We start from the raw sequence: 17,420 nt of genomic DNA on the forward strand, positions 1-17,420 counted from the left end.
TCTCTACATCACAGAATATACTGTAAATAATGTTAAAGGCTCTTGTGGTCTTCTTTAAGACAAAAATTAAATAATGAGCAGCATTGCTGAAAATATCAATTGTGTTTTTTGATCCCCTAAAATGTAAACTATTAGGATAAAAATTATGATGATGTTGAAACAATTTTTTTTTTATAAACCTAACTCAAGCAGTCTGGAAGTGAAAGTCTTTTATCCTGGTTATGCCTTGTTTTATATTGTAGATAATAGGTCTTTGAAATTTATTTAAAGGAGGATTCATTTCCAAATAAGTTGTTAATTCTCATCATCTTTTGGGTAATTTCATAATCATAGACAGAGATTGTTATTATACATTTTTAAAATACAAACTCTCTGCCCCTAAAACCATTCATGTTTGTTAGCCTTGGCACTATTTGTACTTATTTCATGCTGCTTAGTTTTATATGTTTGAAATACTCATTTCTTTTCTTTCTACATCATTCAATTGTTCTTCCTGCATGTTCACATTTTCTGGAATCAGGTTATTTATACTTTCAAATCATACTGGCTATCAGGTTGTTTGTGGTACCATTGCTCTTTAACCATATCCTTCTGGGTAAAAGTGATCAACCACACTACTGATTTATCCAAGTTCATTTGTGGTGTCATACTAAGATCTACTAACTCCTTAGTAGAAGATCCTGTAACTACAGTATCAAAACTATTCAATATTAGGGCCACATGTAGTAGCTGGCACCTTTAATCCCAGAACTTGGGGAAAATAGATAGGCAGATCTCTGTTTAAAACCGGCCTGATCTTCAGAGGTGTATACAAGTCCCTGCCTCAAAGACAGTATACAATGTTGCTAAATTTCTTTATTCTCCATAAACTATAAGCAGATTGTTTCCACAATACTTTTAATATGTTGTATCATTGGGATAATTAATTTTATTAATTCCCTGTGACAATGAAAAAAATAGAGATACAAATTACTGTCATACAATAGAATCACCATTCTCTACTCTGTGGGAAGAAGAGTATGAACCAAAGTTGGAAGCAACAGAAATTTTAAGGAAAAGTTATTTAGTTTTTATGTTTACCTTAAATATTTGAATATTTTAAACATAGATAAATTCTAATCACTAAAATTAAAATACAATGAAGGAAGCCTATAGTCATTCCACAAACAGAGATTAGAAAAAAATGGAATTGCTGAGGCAGTGAGACCAGCCAGACATGTGGTGACTCTCTAGGGGCTCAGCTACATGAGCTGGGGTAAGGTGAATCTCAAGTTCAAATCCTACCTGTGCTACAGAGTACTTTCAATGTCAGCCTGGGAAACTTAGGATGAGTCTTTCTCAATATTGAAATCGCAAATTGAGCCAAGGGTAGTGCCATGTGGTAGAACAATTGTTAACTATTATGTTGCATGTATGCGAGCCTCATCTAGTATATATGATATCTAATCCTCAGCACTGTAAAAAATAGAAAATAATTATTAAAAACTACAATCCATCTATCTGAAGTATTATGTTCCCCAAACTTGCAAATGAATACTTACTAGCAAATTAAAAGTTGTCTATTTTATATTATAACATTATTTCACATATTATTTTAAACTAGCTTTATCCATTTAATCAGATAATAAATATATATTCCTATGATTTAATCGCCATAGAGTTGAACATTTCCAAACACATAGAACCAAATCTTGGTAACAATCAGCACCTTAGATTTAAATTGCCAGAATCATCCAATCTTTATAATTCATATGAAATGTATTGAGCTATTTCAAAATTCAACTGGGTAAGTAGGGCACAGTGTTGTACACCTTTAACACCAGAACTCGGAAGGCAAAGGCAGACTGATTTCTGAATTCCAGCCCAGCCTAGTCTACGTAGTGAGTTTCAGGACAGCCAGAGCTGCATAGTAAAACCCTGTCTTGGGGGAAGAGATTGGAGGAAAAGAAGAAAACGAAAAAGAAAATCCAACTGGGTTATTGCTAGTTAGTTCAGGAGAGTTTTAGTAAGATGATTTCATGAACATATTTTAATGTGATAAAACTGACATTTTCTTTTTAGTTCTATCTCAGCCTAGCCTGGACAAAATATGTTCTCACTGTTCATTATTTTAAGCTACCACAGATGTCTTTGAATCCACAGTTCTCTATATTTAGTCTGAATTCAAATGGCTTTATTCAGTTATAGTGCATAAAGTTTGTAAGGAGTCATAAGACTAATAAATGACTATATGTTAACAATTAATTATAAAATTATAGGTTTTATATTTAGATAACAATCATTAAAATACTTCAGATCTCTGATCAAGCTCTGAGGATACTACCTGTGGGTGTTTAGAAAAATGAATTTAGGAGAGACTTTCAATTGAATATTTTTATACTTTTACATTTTATCCATTCTGTAAGAAATTAACTGTAAGACCAATAAAGTATATTTGGATGAGAAGAATATTATATTGATTAGGGTAGTCCAAATTATTCCTCTTCATAGTTCAATCCCTTAGATCATTATATAGGCCTCATGGAATTTCCAAAGAGAATAAATTCCTATCCTTGCCAAAGAAAAACAAACATAAATAAAAAGCAACCAAAGAGAAGCAAACCCCTCCAAAGCAGATGAATACAGCAAAGGTTTGTACCATCCAACTCACAGTGTGATGAGTGAGAACTGAGAAATTCACTTTGAAGTTATGGAAAGACTTCAGCAGGTCTGCCTACAGGGATGGGAAAGTCAGAGAGCATGGGAAAAATAAAAGAAGAAACAGAGGATGCAAAATAAGAGCCATAATGCAGCTAGGACAAATATTAGCTGTATGGGTAATACGTCTTGCTCATAAATAAGTTATTTGAAAAGAATATATAGGAGAATGATCATAGAGAAAACATGTGACCAATTCAAGTGTTTTGTAAATTCTCCTTTTATCCATGGATTAAGACTCCTACATCAATTCAAAAAAAGAAAGAAAGAAAGAAAGAAAGAAAGAAAGAAAGAAAGAAAGAAGGAAGGAAGGAAGGAAGGAAAAGGAAAGAAAGAAAGAAAGAAAGAAAGAAAGAAAGAAAGAAAGAAAAAATGGCTTGTTTAATTAGATGGGTGAGTTAAAAGACAAAGACAAAAACAATTTCTAAAGGCCTACAATTTCCACTTGGTTTCCCCAGGATCTGAGGAGTTATGCTCAGATGAGGATAAAGATCCTCATATTCTCTCTCTCTCTCTCTCTCTCTCTCTCTCTCTCTCTCTCTCTCTCTCTCTCTCTCTCTCTCTCTTTCTCTCTCTCCTCCATTATTTTCCCAAATCTCTTCCTTCCAACTTTCCTTTATCCTATATTTCTCTCCCCACATTCTAAATAAATGAGTACCTAAAAATAATTCACATCTCTAACACAGAAGGACAGTTATTGAAAAGCATGTAGCCATGAAATGTAGCCATTGCATTTTACTAGTCCTCTTTCTAGCATGAAATTTCACTTTTCACAGTTAAGTCTGCTGTTGGTTTCCATTATTCAGCATTACATTTCAGACATGTACTATCCTTGGTGTATTCTCTACATCCTAACTTACTTTGGATCTCAGTGCTACCAATGCTACCTGCTAAGTAGTTTGTCATTGTTCAGCCAATGTGTTGAAGCTTTCAAAGACAGAAGAGAATAAATTTCTAATAGTTTTTTTTATCTGTTTTTAGATTTTTAAACATCTCTGTCTATCATTCTTAGTTGTTTTCCCAGAAAGATTTTAGCCATTGATATATTGATTTGGTTCTTCAAATCCACACCATGTGTTGGCTCCAAACTTGTGATAAGTTTATAATTTAATCTCGTTATCCTATTATCCTCCCACTTCAACAACATCTACATATTAGCACAACCACTTAGACTCACACACTTTGGAAATGACTCAATATCTACTTTGTGGTAAAGAGGAAGTTATCTAAACTTTGACTCAGAATCTCTCACCTGGGAGAGATTTTGATCGTGTGTTACTGCTGTGTTCTTTACTTATCTTTTGACAAAGCAAGCAAGAGGAGGCCAAATATTTTATGACTGCACAACAAATTTATAGACAAAGAAATATGCATATGTCAAAAAATAGATGTCAAAAGATGATCCAAACATTTACTTGCTAAATGATTTGGCCTCTTGAATATATTCAAAGTTTTGGTCACATGTTAGCTTTACTCTTAAATGAAACTCTCTATAATTTATTTTGTAAGGGTTGTATTTTATTTTAAAAATAATAGTAAGGGTTCAGGAGCTGATAACACTGATTTACAGACTATATTATATTTTTAAAATATTTTAACTTTGATATTATAGTGATGTATCAAAATCAAATTTTTAGATTATGAATTATTTAATACTTTAAAATGAAGTAAGTACTAACCTGAAATAGAGTCAATGTTTTATTCCCAGCTAACCTTATAAATGTATAATATCTACATTTTTTATTGTTCATGTTTGGGGGAATTAATAAAAGTAAAATAGTTACCAATATGTTAATGATTGAAGCAAGGAGAAAAGTAAAGCTAAGACAAGATAAAGTAAGGCTTGGGAGCTATGGTAGTCTGTAAACTTTGTTTACTCATCTACAATGTTGATAGGTAAACCAAACTCTTTCACCCTCTACTTACTGTAATGTTTCAATAGCAGACAAATTAGTGTTCATGTAGATTACTTGTTAGCCTTGGAGATCAGAGCACACTTCATTTCATGAGTAAAACTAGTGTGAGAAAAAATATTACTGAACTGATGAGTTCTGAAATAACAGTCAAATAGTGTGCTTTTTTACTAAGTAATTTTTATGTGACTAATTCTTAAAGATGCTTAAAAAATAGTTCAATGTTTCTTAAAACTAAGAAATTGATTATTTTACAGTTTCAGAGGTCGAAAATCTAAAGCAGGTCTTACTAGGTTTATTGCAATGGGCTGAAATCAAGATGTTGGCAAAACTGTGTTCCATCTGGAATCTCTGGAGTTGTGCCATCTTACACAAGCCACCTGCATTCTTGGCGCCTTGTCCCTTTCCATCTTCAAAGCCAGGCATGTGGCATCCTGGAAATCTCTCTCTCTCTCTCTCTCTCTCTCTCTCTCTCTCTCTCTCTTTCTCTGAATTTTATAGTGATGCTTCTTACATCATTTGTTTTAAAGATCCACACATTACATTACATTGAACCCATCCATTTACTCCAGGATATATTTCCTATTTGGTGATCAGTAAATGCATCTGCAAAATTCCCTTTAGCATACAAAGGGACTCATGAACACTTTCTGATAAGTAGCAATATAGACACCTTTGAAGACCATAATTCTTTGCACTACTGTTAAAATAGGGAATAGGGAAAATGGGTCTCCATATTGTAAGACATGCTACAACTTTTAAAACCACTGAAAATATGTTCTCTTTAGTGTCATAATGCGTTGCTGCAGTGTAAGTTTTAAAGTAATAGAATTATTATTTTTCTTTTTTTTTTTGTGACAGGGTTTCTCTGTGTAGCCCTGGCTGTCCTGGAACTAGCTCTGTAGACCAGGCTGGCCTCGAACTCAGAAATCTGCCTGCCTCTGCCTCCTGAGTGTTGGGATTACAGGTGTGTGCCACCACTGCCTGGTAAAAATAAATAAACAAACAAAAAACAAAACAAAGCAAAATTAAAGTAATAGAATTAAAATTTATATGAGTTCTGTTTTCCTTTTTACTCCATTTCTACACAGAAAACACATGTTATTTTTAATATTTAGGTGGTTTTATAAACAAACATTGAGAATTTTGAAAGGATTTAAAAGAAGATTAAAAAGTCTGAGAAGTGGGATATTGCAGAGTGTCATTTTGTCAGTCAACTTAATGGGTTCATATCTTTGTGATTGCAAAGCTAAAACAAGTCCAGCTAAGAAATAAGAAAGCAAAGAAATATTTATTACATGCAACAGGTAAAGATAGCAACAGAGTTATGTCCATAACAATAGCCTTCAGATAGTCTCTATCTAAATATACATACACATGTGCCATATATATATATATATATATATATATATATATATATATATATATATATATTCATACCCACAGTGGGCATGTAAGTCTGTAAGTCTAATAAGAGAATATGTCATTTTACTTTTACCACAAGAAAAGTTACTAAATATGAAAATATGAATCTTATGGATCACATCTGTCAATGTTCCAAGGTAACTTTTCTGTACATTTCAGAATCAGAGATGGTTATATTATTTCATGAAACCTAGAAGAACAGAAAATGAAAAAGCAACTTCCAATTTTCTATACCAAAGACTTTTGAACACATCTCCAGTCAGTAATACATGGGAATCAAGTGATCAGAAAGCAGTAGTCATTTCCTGCTACTCAGAAATGAGATATTTCACTACTTGGGAGAGATATTACAAACTTTAGCACAACTATCCAATCAGTGCACTCTAGTAAATGACTTGCAACCCACTGACACTTTAGATACTGTCAGATTTAGTCATACTAGGCTTCCATTTAGATAAAGAAATGTATGTTTCCTGATACTGCCATAAAAATAAAAATATTATGGCTTCAAATATAGGAATGGGGCTGTGGATAGATGTGGAATACTTATGTAGCATACACAAGGAGACCCTGAGTTCAATCCCTAGCATTAAAGAAGAAATAAGGAGAAAGAGAAAAGAGAGGAGAGATAAAAACATATATTCTCTCATAGTTGAAAAGTTCATGAGTCTGGAATAAAGTTGTCATCATGGGAGGACTCTTGTCTAATTCTCTACAGAAGGTTTAACAATTTATCTCTTCTGGGTACTGACTTGAAGCCATATCATTCCAATCTGACTCCATCTTTAGAGTAGTTTCTCCTCCTTTAAAAATTGAGTGGGAGCCAGGTAATTCTGGCGCATGCCTTTAATCCCAGCACTTGGGAGGGAGGCAGAAGCAGGCAGATTTCTGAGTTCAAGGCCAGCCTGGTCTACAGAGTGAGTTCTAGGACAGCCAGCGCTACACAGAGCAATGCTGTCTCAAAAAAATTGAGTTGGGAACCTTATTAGGTAAAAATCATAGAACTCTTAATTATGAGGGAGATCGGGAAGTCAAGTGAAAATGAGTAAGTTTATTGAAAATATTATAAATCTATTCTATACTCATCAAATCCATCCCTCAGGTACCTCAATATTGAGGTTGTATTAAGGGTAAAATGTCATATCCAAATGACATATAAAGCATATAGTTCATATATTTCAATTATTGTACATGATCTATTCCTAAGGGTAAGTAACAGAGAACGCCAGATTGGTGGTATCATCACATCTGCATTTCATAGACATATTCTGCAATTTTTACCACACTGACTGTGAACGGAACTACACACTAGTAGAGATAATGTATGAAAATTATCCTTCATAGAATATTCTTCAACTACAGGATACAACTATGGTTATAAATATTTCTGTGGTTTAAGAAGAAAATATATAGAGCATAAACACAGACAAGATAGTTTTAAAATAAAGAGCTGTAAATAGAAATGTATTCACAAATGTGGTGATTCGTTTTTCGAATTTAATGATCATTAATCTCCTAAATATGGAGCTATAGGATGAAAGTATGTTATTCACCCGTTATTATCTATTTCTGTTTAACTCTAGCTATCAAATATGTATCAGTTCTCTCTAGGAATATGTTTATATTTCCTAAACATAATTTTAGTATGGATTTTTTTTTACCAACTGCAAGAAGGCAAAAATTATTGTTATAAACTTCCAAGGAATTATGCTGAAAGAATTTCAGGATCATTTATATTTAATATTTGTGATTCTGCCAGAAAAGTGTCCTTGTCATTTACATGGAGAATTCTCTTCCTTTTTATCATTGGTACTATTGTTACCAGAAAATACTAGTGATATTTTAAAATAGAAGTTAAATAAATGTACTTAAAAACTAATGGAATCATAAAATATAGCTGGTCTATCATGTTCATTGTATCAGCTTTCATAGGCCACAGTATAAAACAACCTAAATGTTCACAGAAAATATAGTGTGTATATATATATATATATATATATATTGAACTACTATTGGTCTTTTGAAAATAAATCCTGACATGTAATAAGATACAGATGAATGGCAAAATGTTCATGTTAAATTAAATAAGCTACTCACTACAAAAATGATTATTAAATTAGATATCTAATATTGTCTGTTTTAAAGACATCATTAATGTGATCAAAGAACAAGGGAGACTGTAAAGGATGAAAAATAAGTCTACATACGCAAAAACTCTTGTTGGCACAGCTAAATTTACAGGCAGACATTATACATATAGAAGATATATGTTTTATAGTTCACTACAATTATGATTACCAGTGTTCTTCTCATCAGTTTTATTATCAAATATTTCACTTAATATAGTGTGTTCACATACATGTCAGTCCACTGCCCTCTTTCCTTCTCTGCAATTCCTTCCCTATCTTTCTCCACTCTTCCCTCTAAAGTTTATGTACTCTCCTTCTTTATTATTTAATATTCATTGAGTCATGTGTGTGGGTGTGGGACCATATACAGAATTTTAGCCAGCCTCTCGGTGTGCATATCCCTGAAGAAGACTGACATTCCCTCCCCCAGTAACCATCCCCTGCCAATAGCTCCTCCATGACCCATGCTGAGGTTCTGGATACTTGATTCTGTGCAAATCCTTCTTTTATTGCAAAGGATCTATGAACATATGAGGATCACTTTTTATAAATAAATGACAAAACGTTGTTGAAATCAATCACCTTGATTTTGATTTTCTTTTCTGTCCCCAGGATTGACATCTTTAAGTATGTGATCTATGGCATTGCGGCTGCTTTCTTTGTCTATGGCATTTTACTGATGGTGGAAGGTTTCTTCACAACTGGGGCTATCAAAGATCTCTATGGGGACTTCAAAATCACCACCTGTGGCAGATGTGTGAGCGCTTGGGTATGTCATTTCTCTGCACTCAGAATGTAATGTGGCTGGATTTCAGTATGACACATGCTTGTACTCCCATGAAGAAAACTAAAGCATTGTTTAATGCAGTGACATGTCCTTAAAGGATGGTGATGCTACAACTTCATAAGAAGAGTTTTAAATAAAATTTGAAATGTGTGTTTTAAATTGTCAAATCATATGCACTGCAAGTAATTTAGTTTGTATAGGAGTCATGTATTGGTCTATTGTTACTTATTTTAAAGTTCTTTAGATCACCACACAAAATAGAAAATACTTTCCCTAATCTATAAGCAATTCATATGCATATAAACATGTCTCTTTAGTCACAAAGAAAAATTAAACATGCTAATTAGTTGTAAATCTTTATGTTGAACAGCTTGTAACTGATTCTGTGATGTGACCTGGTTTAGTTTCAGACATGTATTTCTGTCTGGGGGAAACATTTACTGCATATCTATGAACTACAAGTTCAATAATATGACTTGGTGCTTCAAAAAAGGATTGCCATGTAAACGCTTTGGATTAGTAATACTAAATTTCAGATCCAGAGGAAATAAGATATATGAAGATCTTGGATTGATGTTAAAAAGACAAACAAATAAACAAAAATCCCATGTATGTTTAGTTCTCAGTGACCCTTAAACAGTTTCTCTACAAAAGTCCAATTTCTGACATTAATTCAATTTCTACTTTATAAATAGTGTATAATGATTATAGTGAATGATAAGCTTTCTTACTGTTCAGCTAACTCATGCACAGCAGTGCTTCAGCGAGCCTTAGAAAGCAATTTTAGTTCTTTGAATATGGTTGACCTACTTAACACAATGAAGATCATCTTTAAAGTTCTGAGTTTACGATGCTATAGCAGTAGAAGGACAATGGAAATAGTCTATAAACTGATCTCAAATGGCACAGAATGTTCCATCAGCAAGACATTTGCAGTCAATTGTGACATTTCATTCAGAATGGGAAAAATCATCGAATAGTAAAAATAATCACGGAAGAATTTGCACATCTATATACAGATAATTATCTGCCTGTCATTCAAATGTCTTAAGAGGAATCTCGAATACCTATTTTTAAAGTGAATCATGAGCCACACTAGTTTCGTACAATAGTAGCAATTGTGTCATCAGTCACACTAACACACCAGAAGGTTGGCAGCAGCTGCGTGGGCCCCCTCAGTGGCTGTGCAGCATGTAGTCAACTGCAGAAGATATGCCTGCCCACTCCCATGACACCTGCTCTGACATGCAGGCTTGATCATGGCTGAGCAGAAAAGGAGACTGTAATTTAGACATACATTAGCCTTATTACCCAGGATACTTTTTTTTATCATTTATGACTATAACTTTATAACTGTAAGTTTAATCAAAAAAATTCATAGGATATTTTGGTATCCATAGGATATTTTTGTATGTCCAAATAGTTTTAACTTTAGAGAAAGTTAATGATTCATGTAGTTCCCATATTTACCAATTCTAGGTTTTTAATGTTTGTCACAGTGAGCTGATAATGCAGTGTTATTAACATCTCTCCATGCTTTGTCCATATTTCTTTAAATTTCCCTAAGTGCTCTTTATTTGCACATTGTCCCTTCCAGACTTATATTCAAGTAATTTACCCAGTGTTAATGATTTTCTGCATTAAACTTCACACAGTATAATTTTAAAACATATTATCTTTAATATTTTAATGCTTTCTCATGTTGCATTTAGAATGGCACTAGACATGTTTGGTGCCCATTTCCTCCATTTGGCTGTCTATTTTCATCCCTTTCTGCTGTGGGATATTTTTTTTTTTACTTGGCAGATGTTGGAAACTTTTTCTGGCCAACTGAGACACTGTACATAAGGTTAGAGTTGCTGCTAAGCATACTATAATTTATAGGGCAATCCTCACAACAAATAATTATGTGATCCAAATTTTAATAGTGCCAAATCTGAGAAACTCTAGTTCAGAAAGTCTGGTCTTATGCCTACCTCATACCTAATATTAGCCATTTCTATCCACTGTCACATAGCTCTTAGTTAACATTTTTATAAAGGAGGGGGGGTGTTTTTACATTGTAGAAATCCATTGTTACCTCTGCATCTAGTGCATTCATGAGACTCCAGGTATCTGTCCTTTGACCTTTATGTAGTACTGCAGCATGCACTGCCCAAAACTCACACACAAACACATGATATTAATGTGTAATATTTTATTAAAAATTAAGTAAGAGAATAGATCTATGTATTTTATATTTGAACTATGTGAGAAGGTAATGTGCAAAGTAGCAGGTAGTACATTGACATTATATTTGAAACGACATTGCCTGTCAGGACACACTCTGATGCTTAGTTGATATTTTCAACTTTTTTTGTGAAAGAGATGAAGTGAGAGGCAAACAAAGCTTTAGGAATTGGTCCTCATGTCAGAAAATATTATGAGACCCATCTATTACTGTATTGAACAATAAACCAAGAAGAAAGACTTAGTTGATACCAAGGGCCATCAGTCTTTTTACATCTCAATTCTTATGTAGTATTTGCGAGGGAAATTCTCAAATTCTCCTAAGTCCTAATAGTGTTCTTATGAGCATTTACTCACCACGATTCTAGAAGCAATGTGTGTATTTTGAAGATTGAGTCTGCTCTCAATCTTCGTTTTGCAGTAGCTTATGTGGCTTCTCTCTCCACCTTTCCCCTGCTGCAGTTTATCATGCTGACATACCTCTTCATGTTGGCCTGGCTGGGCGTCACAGCTTTCACCTCACTGCCAGTGTACATGTATTTCAACGTGTGGACCATCTGCCGGAATACCACTCTAGTGGAGGGAGCAAATCTCTGCTTGGACCTTCGTCAGTTTGGTAGGTACATAAGTGGGTCTTAAAGTAGAAATCACTTTGAATAGCTGACTTTATAATGTTGTAAATGGCTTTGGAAACAGCATGTACATTTCCTCAGAGATAAATATATCTATTTAGTTCAGGCCATTCTGTAAATTAAAATAGACAGGAATTTCTGGAAGTACCGGGGTAAAATGGATTTCCTTTTCCTAATTTCAAAACCCCCTTTCAAGTGTAATCAGGTATCTGGGTCCTTATTTCATTGGTCCATGATTGAGTGTATTAATTGAGATATCTAATGTGGAGAAGTCCAAGGAAGATATACTTCCTTATCCTCTAAGATGAGACAGGAAAATTTGGCATTAAAAATAATGATATTAAAGAATGAAGGAGAGAGGAGGAACAGGAGGGAAATAATCCTTGTTTTGTTTTGTTATTCCTGACATTTTAAAGATTGAACCCAAGGGCCTTACACATATTGCATGTTCTCTTTTAAAAATTAATGCTTTGAGGAATGCATATGATATGTTTTGGTCATATTCTCCTCCTTCTCTCAAATCCATCTCCCTTTCCTATCTAGCCTCCTCAGTGTCCTTGTTTTTTAAGCATATCTAGTTCATTTTGTGCTGACTATATACTGTGGTGTATATGGCCATCTAGTAGGGTGTGGTCACCCTACCAGGGTTCACACCCAAAACTCACTTTTTCTATGCCAACAGCTGTCAGTTGGAATAACTTCTCAGATAGACATGGGGCTTGTTGCCTACTTCCCCTTTCAAAGTCCGGATTATGTCTTATTGAGATTATGCAGATTTTGTGTAGGATGTTACTGTCATAACTTCCGTGAGTTCCAGAACATTTGTAAGATACAGAAGTAGTAAATGATTACAAGGCTGTAGTGTTTTCTATAACACTATAGAGCATTTGTTCATAAACTCATAGTGCTTATGACAACATGACCATTTTTTAAGATCCAGTAATTCTAGTAAGTACTGCTACTATGTGCATGAGTATATGGCCATTTCCTGTGGCATGAGTAGCCTATCAGAAATGACATCAAAACAAACAAACAAACAAAAAAAACTGACTCTCCTTCTACCAGCAGTGATCAAAATTACTAATAGATCCTAAGAGTCGGATTTTGTGGGCCCTACCTTTAACCATGGTTGGGTTGTTGACTGGCTTGGTATTATGAAGGCTTTGTATATATCATCACAGCTCCTGTGAGCTCATATATACAAAGTCTTAAATAACATTGCTATGCTCATAGATTAGTGACTCTGTTTTGTGACTGTTTTGTTTTATTTTGTTTTCTTTTAAATATATATAAACACAGAGGCCCAAAACTGGTCAATATACAGAAAACAAAATACTGCAGACTCCTCAGACCTGCATGCCATGTCTATATCATACCACCTCTGGGAGTAGAATGATTGTAGGAGTCAGAGGCAGTGTGTTATTACAGATCTACTGTGTTGTCTAGCGACAACTGGACAGTTTCATATATGAGCTCGCAGCAATTGTAATAATGTGCAATACTTGTGCAAATTTAAGGTAGACAGAATAACAGTGTGAAGGGAAAGGAGAAATATAGGAATGATGTTTTACACTTGGCTAAAATTTAAAGCCTCTGTAAGAAGGACAGTAAGTTTTCTTTAAGGGTGTGGCACCTGGTAGATGTCTACGTGCCAGTTATGGCCACTTACCCAAAAGTATACGGGCAGCACAAATTATACTTGAGTTTAAAAAAAAAATGAGGACATAAAGTTCAGTAGGTCACACTTCTTGGTGTAGCTGAGGGAGGAGGGGTGAATATTATCAAAATGCAGTATGTGAAGTTAACAAAGAATTGATTAAAATAGTAAAATAAAGACAAGACTACAAGAATATACACACATACTACGACTAAGCAAGGCACATAATATGCTAAAAGACTAGAGATTGAGATGTCTGTAATTTATCATATGTTATTACTTCATAGATATGTGTAAAAACAAACAAACAAAAAAACCAGTAAAGGCCAAAGGCAGTCTGAATGCAAATTACATCCATTCCCTAAAAGGAGATCTGACACTAGGGAATAAGGGCAAGTGGGATGGCTCAGTAGGTAGAAAGGTCTGGCCACAAAAGCCTACCAACCTAAATTTTATCTCAGAACCAATGGAAAGAAAGGAGAATAAAACCAATTCCACAATGCCTTCCTCCGATCGTCACATACAATTTTGATACATAAATTGCTAGTGCTCTCACTCTCTGTCTCTCTCTCTCTCTGTCTCTGTCTCTGTCTCTCTCTCTCTCTTTCTCTCTCTCTCTCTCACACACACACATGCACAGATCTAACTCATATACACAATAAACAATCTATTTTAAAAATTAAAAGTCCATACTTATTAACTACTAATTTGGAGATAGAGAATATTTGTTTCTATATGCATAGTATTGGAGGCTAGAAAACATCCTTGGGGTCATTTATCAATTTTTTTTTCCCTTTCATCCCTCTACCTTTTTCTTTTAAAGACAGGCTTACTCACAGTTCAGATCCCTCCAAAGCAGATCAGGCTATCCTGCCTATGCACCCCAGGTCTCTACCTTTTCAGTGTCACCACACCCAGATTTTTAAATATGGATTAGGTGGATCAAACTCAGATCACTGAGATTGCAAAGCAAGCAATTTATGACCGAGCTAGTTCCCTATGAGCTTTCTGCAACACTTTAGACCTAATTTTCATAGATTCCATGCTAAAGACGTGTTGCAGTCTATAGATGTTAGTATTTGAAAGTCCCGTGGATGATCGTGATGTAGTTGGTCCATAGGTCAACAGACAAGCATTAGCATGAGTGAAGTAGCAACTTCTTTCAACTTCTGTTTGCTAACAGCAGTGTTTTTGAAATCACCTTAAGAAGGGGCACTTATTAGAGTCATGTATCTTTGTAAACTAACAAAAGCCTTGAAAAAGGCTTAGTATATTGCCTGGAGCATAACCATGAAAATAGTTGTGATACTTCCAAATTTGGTTCATTACAATAATGAACCAAAACAATAGACTAGCTACAATCAAATCTAAACAACCCAGCAGATTGATTCAGTTCAGCTCTTATGAAAAACAGAATTTAAATTACAGGGTTAGTTTTTTTTATCTCATATTCATAATTCTAGATACAGCTATTATAAAAAATCATAATTTTTTCCATTGTAGCTTAATACAATTTAACATAAAAGTTGCTGAGGTTGAATAGCTAAATGATTTTTCTCTTGAGGCTCTTTCAGACCTATCTATAATTTTCTACATATTGTAGGGATTGTGACAATTGGAGAGGAAAAGAAAATTTGTACTGTCTCTGAGAATTTCCTGAGGATGTGTGAATCTACTGAGGTGAGTATTTTTTACACTCTACTTGTGCCAAAATTTGACACAAAATTTTAAATAACAAAACTTTGGAATTTAAAAATGTATTATAATTAAATATATTTTGAGTTTTTTTTATCAGAGATTATTTTGTTCATTGTTGTATGCATGCTACTAAAGTATAAAAGCTATTTTGTATACTTAAATAGAATTATTATGAATGGTTGAGGTGTTCTAAAAATTCATCTTAATGAAAGTTGAAGATTATAAAGTTATATTTTAATTATATTGTTATAAAATTACTAAAATTGATCATTTTAAATGATGTCTCATTGTTGTAATGCCACTGTAGTAAAATGGTTCAGTGGTACTGATTTAAGTGATGTGAAAGACAAAGGACATTTTCTGCTACTATTGATAAAATGTACAATTTGTCAAGAGCTCACTCTTGTTAATGACATACTGACTCTTATATAATAACAGTGGCAGCCGTAATCACTCTTCTCTATGTAACCGACTCACTTTGATTTGTGTGTGTCTCATTCTGTTTTGTTCTGTTTTGTGTTTTACAGCTGAATATGACCTTCCACTTGTTCATTGTGGCACTTGCTGGAGCTGGAGCAGCGGTTATTGCTATGGTAAGTCCCTCACTGCTCAATGATTGACTTAACAGTTTGAATTACACTGCTACTTGCTTGAATGCAAAATTTGTTTCTTCTATATTTTCTATATAAGATGCTATTGTCAGTATAGTAAGAGAGGGATCTGGGGGTATGGATCAGTTGTTAAGAGCACTAGTTTCTCTTACAGAGGAACTGGGTTCAACTGCTAACATCCATAGGGCAGCTTACAATGGGGTATTTGACACTTTACTATGACCTCTGTGGAACAGTCATCTACATGGATCACATACATTCAGACAAAGCACTCTTACACATAAAATAAAAATAAATCTGATTTTTAATCAGAAAGAATAGTTTTTAAAATATATTCATTGATTTATTTGGGGACAGGTAGCTGGTGTGCCATAGTCTATGTATGAAAGTAAGAAGACAATTTAGGGAATGTATTCTTTTTTTGTCCCATGTTGGTCACAGGATTTGAACTTGAGTCATCAGGCTGCAGAGGTTTTTTTTTGTTGTTGTTGTTTGTTTGTTTGTTTGTTTTGTCACTGAGTCATCTCACTGGCCATGTAAAATTTTATTTTGAATAGAAAGAATGTACAAGATTGTGTCAAGATGTGAAACATTCTTTTGAGGTTAATTTTTTCTGGTTAGTATTATTCTAAAATTTGGAGCTATCTTAAATTTCATTGTGAGCTATAAAGTTATATATTAATTCAAGCCTTGGGAAACTTTTTTTTATCCACACACATGGACAGTGCTTAAGCTTTCCTAATGTAAGAGCCATAGCATAGCATGCAGGAATATCATCCATAGAAATTTCTCTTAAGGGACTCTCAGCTTATAGTTAAGAAAATGTAAACTTTCAAAGAAAATAGTATGTTCTAAAAAAAATAAAGGAACAGATTCTATTTCTTCCTATATTTTTGTGTCACAACAATTAGAAGCAGGAGAGGTTGGTAGAATGCTTGCCTAGCATGCATAAGACCTTGAACGGATCACCAATATTACAATTAATTATTATTTTGCTATAAAGCTAAATACATTACAATATTCTATTCTATTAATATTCTAATAGTATATTATCAAATATAGAATGTTTTTAAAATATATATGCATATCTGTACTTTTCTAGTATCAGTTGTTCTCACATCTTGTGATGCTTTATTTTTTTATTAATGATTTTATTGAAATAAAATTCCATTATTTCTCCCAACCCTTTCCTCCCTCCAGGCTCTTCCAGTTGCCCTCCCCCCATGCCCCGTCTTAGTTACTTTTCTATTGAAATTACAAAACACCATGATCAAGCAATTTATTAAACAAACAAACATTTAATTCTGGGGGCTCATCTTTCCAGGAGATTGAAGTCTATGACTACCCTGGCAAGGAGTGTAGTAGCAGGCAGACAGGCATGGCATTAGAGCAGAAGCTAGGACAGAGAGAGGAGAGAGAGGGAGAGAGAGAGAAAGAGAGAGAGAGAGAGAGAGAGAGAGAGAGAGAGAGAGAGAGAGAGAGAGAGAATGGCAGGGGCTTTTGAAATCTCCAAGCTCACTCCTAGTGACACACCTCCTTCAGTCAGGCCACACCTCCTGATTCTTCCCAAAGAATTTCATCAGTGTAGATCAAGCATTCAAGCATATTAACTTGTGAGGCCTGTTCTTATTCAAACCATAGC

The 17,420-nt window shown here is 34.1% G+C and overlaps 1 protein-coding gene across 3 annotated transcripts in view; it reads left to right on the forward strand.

The window, feature by feature from the left end:
• Positions 1-17,420, forward strand: part of Gpm6a (glycoprotein M6A) — a 238,771-nt gene that overhangs the window by 218,386 nt on the left and 2,965 nt on the right. For all 3 annotated transcript variants that reach the window (XM_076914157.1, XM_076914156.1, XM_034520523.2), the window contains exons 3-6: positions 8,777-8,933; positions 11,643-11,796; positions 15,073-15,149; positions 15,695-15,760. In XM_076914157.1, coding sequence (XP_076770272.1) covers positions 8,777-8,933; positions 11,643-11,796; positions 15,073-15,149; positions 15,695-15,760 — 454 coding nt within the window. The remainder of the gene's footprint in view (positions 1-8,776; positions 8,934-11,642; positions 11,797-15,072; positions 15,150-15,694; positions 15,761-17,420) is intronic.

Source organism: Arvicanthis niloticus, chromosome 16, assembly GCF_011762505.2.
Source record: "Arvicanthis niloticus isolate mArvNil1 chromosome 16, mArvNil1.pat.X, whole genome shotgun sequence".
Lineage (NCBI taxonomy): Eukaryota > Metazoa > Chordata > Mammalia > Rodentia > Muridae > Arvicanthis > Arvicanthis niloticus.